Source organism: Cicer arietinum, chromosome 4 (assembly GCF_000331145.2).
Source record: "Cicer arietinum cultivar CDC Frontier isolate Library 1 chromosome 4, Cicar.CDCFrontier_v2.0, whole genome shotgun sequence".
NCBI classification, from domain to species: Eukaryota; Viridiplantae; Streptophyta; class Magnoliopsida; order Fabales; family Fabaceae; genus Cicer; species Cicer arietinum.
The window spans coordinates 37,147,180-37,154,804 of record NC_021163.2 but is presented as its reverse complement, the minus strand read 5'-3'; the positions used below and the strand labels follow the sequence as shown (position 1 = coordinate 37,154,804).

General features: G+C 33.1%; 1 protein-coding gene across 3 annotated transcripts; it reads right to left on the bottom strand.

Annotated features, from left to right (window-relative positions):
- Positions 1-410: 410 nt before the first annotated feature.
- On the bottom strand, positions 411-7,405 carry LOC101502753 (pentatricopeptide repeat-containing protein At1g80270, mitochondrial-like). Of its 3 annotated transcripts, XM_027333887.2 has the most exons (4): positions 7,270-7,405; positions 6,317-6,842; positions 3,706-3,773; positions 411-1,765 (listed from the first exon to the last, which is right to left on the bottom strand). In XM_027333887.2, exon 4 carries the CDS (start codon positions 1,544-1,546, stop codon positions 518-520), a length of 1,029 nt encoding a protein of 342 aa, XP_027189688.1. In that variant the 5' UTR covers positions 1,547-1,765; positions 3,706-3,773; positions 6,317-6,842; positions 7,270-7,405; the 3' UTR covers positions 411-517. The 3 variants fall into 3 exon arrangements, with proteins under 3 accessions (XP_027189688.1, XP_027189686.1, XP_073223984.1); XM_027333885.2 differs by lacking the exon at positions 3,706-3,773; XM_073367883.1 differs by lacking the exons at positions 3,706-3,773; positions 6,317-6,842; positions 7,270-7,405 and adding an exon at positions 3,200-3,351.
- Positions 7,406-7,625: the final 220 nt, after the last annotated feature.

Genomic DNA, 7,625 nt, shown 5'->3' with positions numbered 1-7,625 from the left:
TATTCAATTCAAAATTTTCTTACTTTCTTGTTAACAACTAAAATGAACATAACTTTTAAAAAAAATATATATTCTCACAAAACTAAACGGGTCCTTGATACCCGCCATTATAGGTGGAAACAAAACCATGCCATAGAAATGGGAAAATATGTCATACGGTTATTAAATAACCCTCATTTTTATAATTCAATCATCTCTCAATTTTTCTTCTTTCACCATATACCTATGGATATAGATCCTTCTAATTTCTTAATTCTCAAGAAATCGAAAACTCTATACCATAGTTTGAGGTATAGAAACATACATTTCTAGAATGAAGATTATATAACAAAGCTCCCCATTTCTTTTGAGAGAATATCTACTCTTTAACAAATGGACCCCATAGAACCACATAACCTATGTACGCAGTAATAAGTAAAAGATAACATATTCGAATTTGGGAAGTTCAATCTTACCATAAAACTAACAAATAATAGTTTCATTTGAAAAGTACAAGCACAAGATAGAATATGCTTCCTCAATCAAGCAAAACTGAAACAGGAGTTTTCTTAAATGGATCTAATAGAGCCAACTGTTCAGCCAAAGCTTTGTTGGGAAATAGATCATCAGCTTTCATCCTCTCCCTGATTCCATATGCCGGTAGTTTGGCGTTTAAATAAGCCTGTGTTAGAGCATGGAAAGGAGATATTCTAGAAACATAACCAGATTGTCTCAATCTATAGAAAATCTTCTCTGTATTATGGACATCACCCCTCTTTGCATACTGCTCCATAATAGTCATATAAGTAGTAAATAATGGCTTCATCTTATTCTGCTGCATTGCCTTCTGCAAAACAGAGTCTGCCTTCTCAATTTCCCCTGCATGAATATAAAGTGACACAAGAGCATCCCAGGTCAATGGACCTATTATGCATCCACTATCTCCCATTTTCTTAATAAGATCCTTGCCCTTGTTTACCAACTTATGCCTTGCATAAATGTTGAGGAGTATTGAGTAGTTCTTAGCGGAAAGCTTCCATTTATTTGACATAATCTCAAAAACTGCCTCTGCTTCTTCAATTTTGTTTAACTTTCCCCAAGCTTCAACAGCAGCAAGGCAATCCTCTATCCGAGGAGGCCTTGACTCACAAACCTTCCAAATTCTCTCCACTTCGTCGACCCTTCCCAGAATTGCATAAAGGCGGAGCAAAGTTGGGATTACCCACATATTCTCTTTCAAGTTTTCACCTTCAATATCCTTCAATATAGCATCAGTTTTTTCTGTAAGCCCAGCTGAGGCATAATGCCTAGCCAAGGATGCCTGTGTTTGATGGTCTAGTTTAACACCTTCTGCCTTCATTGTCTCAACTATTTGATCCATTCCATCAATGTCATTGGATAGGCCCTTCACGTCTATTAAAATTTTATAAGTAAAAGGAGAAGGTTTGATATTCTCCTTTTCCATCATAAGTAACACCTCAGCTATTTTCTTCTTGTGAGTCTTTTTATAAATAAGAAGCAACTGCTTACAAGCAAAGGCTGTAACCGGAAGATTTAACTCCCTCATTTTGTTGAATATTTCCTCAGTTTTCCTCAAATTGTTCAGACTAGCAGAGTTAGCTAGTAATGTTCTGTATAATAATTCTCCTCTGAAAGAATTTGGAACGCAGTTGATGAAATTTTCTGCCTTTCGTAGGCCATGTAATTTGGCAATCAAATCAAGTTTAGAAGCATATTCTTTCTCAGTAAATTCAAGCTTTTTCTTTGACTCTAGCCACTCAAGGACCTACAGTTCCAACAAAAAAAAGAAAATTACATTATATTGTAGAATCAGACATTAACAATCAACAATGTAATACATAAAATGCTTTTGAAGAATGATCAAATAAGACAATATGCCTGTAAAATCGACTGATGAAAAATTACATGTCATTCACAATAAAATCTACATGCCAAAAAAGAAAACAGGTCATTCCGCCATCCCTGCAGGCCTAACTACAGTTGTTATTCCAGAGTCACATGGAATGACCAACCCGGCAACTCCAAAAATGTGGTAACAGGATGGCAACTATACCAAAGATTATGGATACAAGGTAAATAATTCATACATACAATACCTATACAAATGCTGCAAAATTAGTGGGATATGAACTGTGAAGTAAACAGCAAAAGATCAAAAGTAACAAAGACTTGATTGAATCAGGAGAGAGAGAGAGTGGGAACAGAAAATGAGTTTTTTGGAAACAGAGAAAATCTGTAAATCAGCAGAAATTATGACGCAGGGCCATCCCAAAGATTTTGGGTGCCATCTACGAATTAAGAACTTAGAGCCTTACTTTTTTATAAGCCATATGCGTGTGCGCGCGTGTGTGTATATATAGCAACAAAAATTATCCTAACTAATACCTTCATCTAAAGTTCTTTTTCTTTTTTGTAAGCTCTTCAAGGTGCTTATCAATTGTTACGTCTTTCTAAACTCTGATTAGTAAATCAATGTATTCACTCATAAAAGACATATGTGCACCACTAGATTCATGTTATTTAAGTCTATTCAAAAGATAAGTTCAATCATTAAAATTTTCATTTTCTAAGTGATTTGTTTTATGTATGACTTATATCAAATAACTAAAAAAAAAAAAAAAAAAAAATAAAGTCAATCTAATTTGTTTGAATAAACTAGTCAACTCTTATCATGGTTTTCTAGGACAAGAAAGAGGAGAATTTTCAAAAACCCCTTCACAAAAAATTATTTCAAAACCTTCACAAGAGGGATAATTTCAAAACTCTCATAAGGAGAAACTTCAAAAATTATTTTAAATCCAAATGATTCTCAAATTACTTTGTTTAAACCAAAATCTAAGTATTTTGTCAAAACAGAATATCAAAACATTTGGACAATCGATGATCACTTTTATAATAAAAATCCTCAATTGGTCATCTAAAAGATTTTTTCAGAAGGCTGGTTTTTCAAACCATGGAACCTTCGAAAATCCCTCAATGGTTTGCCCATTGATGGAGATTATATGGCTCCATTCCAGATATCTTGAAACCAGAAGTCCAAGATAGCTTCCAATTATACAAAACTCATTACAAACCAACAGATTATCGTTGTTTCCCCAACTGAGACAACAAATTCAAAACTAAAAAACCCAGTTTTTAAACCATTCCGAATCTCAAGAACAAGCCAAAAACTGTTTAGAGAAGGAAAATCAGAATTTACCCAAGCCTTACATGACCAACTGAGTAGGATAAAACATTCTTCTACCTCTACACCTTTGGTAGCTAAGGATACATTCGAAAAAACAGTTACGACTTTAGACCAAGTTTCTGAAACCGAATAAGAACTGCAAAACTTGTGCAAACTCCAATGGCAGAAGGGTCAACCTTTAACCATGGTTACAACACCATACCTAGGTATTGAGAACAGACCCAATGTCCTTTCTCAATCTAAATTCAACGCCAGTACTGTCTATGAATGGAACTGTATGTCCGAATACAACATCCTAAGTCTCCTACAATAAATGACAATGGCATCCAATGCCTACAAAACCCAAGCCAATGCGTCTGACAAAGCCATAGCTGAACTCCTAATAGCAGGATTCTCAGGCCAGCTCAAAGGATGGTGGGATTACCATCTTACACCCACTCAACACTTAGAAATATTGAATGCAATCCAAACCACAGAGGAAGGAATCCCCATCCACGACGAGATAGAAAACCCAATACCTAATGCAGTTACATCATTAATCCACACAATCTGCCTGCAGTTTATAGAATTTACCCAAGCCTGCACACTGGAATGATTGCAAAAAGAATTACTCTACAATCAAAAAAGAAATTCTTTCAATTGTCATGTGCATTACAAAATTTCAAAGTGACTCAATCAAAAAATTTTACTTCGAATTAATTGTAAATTTTCCCCCATATGTGCAGATGTAAACTGTACAATGCATCCTTTGTTATTTGTTTTTTGTTTAAGAATACCCCATATCCTATATCTGATGCATCTGTTTCAATAATTTTTTGGGTTGATAGGTCAGCTAGATGCAAGCAAGGTATTTCTTTAATCTGTTTTTTGATTATTTGAAATATTTTGGTATGCTCTTCTGACCAGGCGACAGGTTTTTTCTTTAACCTATTATGGAGAGGTTTTGCTATCCTATTAATGTCAGGACAAAAAACTAGTACATAGTTCAAACTTCGTAAAAATCTTTGTAATTGTGTTTTGTCAGAAAATTTATCCGCGAAACTTAAATACCTTTCAATAGGGGTAATAGTACCCTAAGAGATATAATGTCCTAAAAAACGGATTTTTGTTTGAAAAAGTGAAATATTGGATTTTGAAACAACCATTCCATTTTTCTTAGTGATCATTAAGAATGTTCTAAATTATTTGAAATGTTGTTCAATGGTTTCTGAAAAAATTAAAACATCATCAATATAGACAATGCAAAATTTTGAAAATAGATTAAAAATTTCATTCATAATTCTTTGAAATTCTGAAGGAGCATTTTTTAATCCAAAGGGCATTACTGTCCACTCATATTGCCCAAAAGGGACAGTGAACGTTGTTTTATATCGGCCATTTGAATCAATTTGTATTTGCCAAAATCCTGATTTCATGTCGAATTTTGAAAATATAGATGAGGAATGCAATTTTTGTAAAAGATCTTTTTTGTTTGGAATCGGATATCGAATCCATTTTAAAGCTTTGTTTAAAAGTTTGTAATTTATTACTAACCTAGGTGTATCTCTTTCTATTTCAGAATTTTTATTCACATAGAAGGCTGCACAACAGGGGATCTAGATATTGTTATTAAACTCTTTTGTTCTAGGTCTTGGATTTCTGTTTTGCAATGCATTTCTAGTTCATAATTCATTTGAATAGGTCTAGCTTTTGTTGAGATTTGTTTATCAGAAAAGTCATTTTTGTATGGTAGATCTACCATATGTTGTTTTCTATCCCAAAAAGCATTTGGCATATCTGAACAAATTTCATTTTCAATTCTTTTTTGGAGTTCTGAAAAAAAAAATTTATGAAACTATTTTGTAATTGTTGTTCAGTTCTGAGAAAAGAAACATCTTGTTTCAAAAAACATAGATGTTTTTCTTTTCCTTGAATTAAACAATTTAATTCAGTTTTGGGTTTTTGTAATTCTATAAAGTGCAGGTTGATTGTGTGGATTAATGTTGTAACTGCATCAGGTATTGGGTTTCCTATCTCGTCGAGGATGGAAATTCTTCCTCTGTGGTTTGGATTGCATTCAATACTTCTAAGTGTTGAGCGGGTGTAAGATGGTAATTCCACCATCCTTTGAGTTGACCTGAGACTTAGGATGTCGTATTCGGACATACCATCTATGTTCCATTCATAGACAGTACTGGCGTTGAATTTAGATTGATAAAGGACATTGGGTTTGTTCTCAATACCTAGGTCTAGTGTTGTAACCATGGTTGAAGGTTGACCCTTCTGCCATTGGAGTTTGCACAAATTTTGCGGTTCCTGTTCGGTTTCAGAAACTTGGTCTAAAGTCGTAACTGTTTTTTTGAAGGTATCCTTAGCTACCAAAGGTGTAGAGGTAGAAGAATGGTCTATCCTACTGAGTTGGTCATGTAAGGCTTGGGTAAATTCTGATTTTCCTTCTCTAAACAGTTTTTGGCTTGTTTTTTAGATTTGGAATGGTTTAAAAACTGGGTTTTTTAGTTTTGAATTTGTTGTCTCAGTTGGGGAAACAACGGTAATCTGTTGATGTTCTTCTATTTTAGTTAGTTGTTTTGCAATTGTGCTAAGGTATGTATTTGTAAAATTATTTTGTTAAAGGATATGTCTAATATCTTTTTCTGTACTTTCACTTGGGATTTTGAAAGGTGCTGCTTCTATTGGCTTTTCTAAGTGTGTTACTATTTGTCTTAATGGTGGATGTTCATATTGTATTTTCATACCGTTTGCCATCTCTGATTCTGTAGTTTTATTTCTAATTGTTATGGGATTTACTGAATTTTGATTTTGTTTGAAAGGGTAAGAAATTTGACTTTGTGTTGCATAAATTTCAAACCAATCGAAAAATAAAATGTGTTTTATTTTGTAAAAAGAACTCATAAAATTCATTCTGAATTTCTTGTCTTTGTTTTAGAAAGTTTTTGAAGAACGTGTTCTTTTTTCTGTATTTTTGGAAGCATAAACATATAATAAATGGGGCCCCATAAAATTGGGCCCTGTGCGGTCGCTCCTCCCACACACCCTTAAGACTGCCCCTATGATGACGCTAAGTTTGCTTTCCTAACATCAATACTTTTAATGTAAAATTTGATGCAAATATAAGTTTGATTCATTTACCTGCAAAGCCTTTCCATGCATTTTCTGCTTTCGAAGATTAATCAAGGCAAATGTGATATCTTGCCTGCTTAATTCTTTACCTTTTTCAACCCACTTGTTCAGCGCAGAATCAACGGGAAGATTTACAACAGCCTTGAATAGTTCTGATCTCCTGTTTCTACTCTATGAATTTTTCACATCTAGATCACTTTCAGTATCCGACAACTCCAGCTCATTATGTGGTTTCCCGCCATCCTCATCACCTTCAAACAGATCTGTTTGAGACTCAACACTATCTCCATCTCCATCTACCTCCAGCTCATCATCATCATCTTTTGTGCTACTAGCATCAGCTTGTGACGAAAGTTCACGCTTGCTCACAGTAAATTTCTGAGAAGCATGACCTGTGCGGTAAAATGTGTGGCCCGATGACAGAAATCTATCATGTTTCATTTGATGATAATTAGGAGCCGCATCTTCATATTCCACCAAAGTATTTGGCATTAATTTGACACGAGAAGTTCCAACATTATAAAGCCCTTGGCTTCTACAAACAATACACATTAAACAATTAGCACAAAAAAAACACCTAAATGTGCATAAAAAAGATCTAAACAGCTATTTTACCACTCAAATTCATTAAACTAAACAGCTATGTTATTTGAACATCAAAATACTAACACCATATGTTACACCGTAAATGTTTATGTATGTCTCTCTTCTAGTTTATAAATTTTATACTTTACACACATTTCAAAAATACACACAAAAAATACTTGACACCGTATTTCTCTAAATTAACACAATGCAAAAAAATCATTAGTAACATTAAAGTTAATAATAGTTAGTAACATTGATACAACACAAATAATTCATAAAAAAATAAAATTAGGTTGTGAATGATGAATAAATAAAAGAAAAGAAAAGATGATGCAGAAGAAACAACGGGTAGAATGAGTGAGTTTAGTGTTTACCTTGGGGTGAGACGAAATGAAGTTCGACGAAGTGCCCACATTGTGACAGCAGAATGCAAGAGACGAGAAATGAGCAAGAAAAGAAATGATTAAACCCTAAAATTAAAACCAACTCGAAAAACACTCCTTGTCCCAATTGATTTTTTTTTTTTAATTATTAAATATATATGTTTTTGTTTTTATAAGTAGTGTTATTTAGTAGACACAGACTTAGGGAGTTTAATCATTTTTTTTTAACATCTTTCATAATAATAAATATATATTTTATTAATTAATAATTATTATTTTTATTAAATTATTAATTTAAGTTTTATTAATTATTATTTTAATTAAATTAATAATTTATTTTTCCTTAA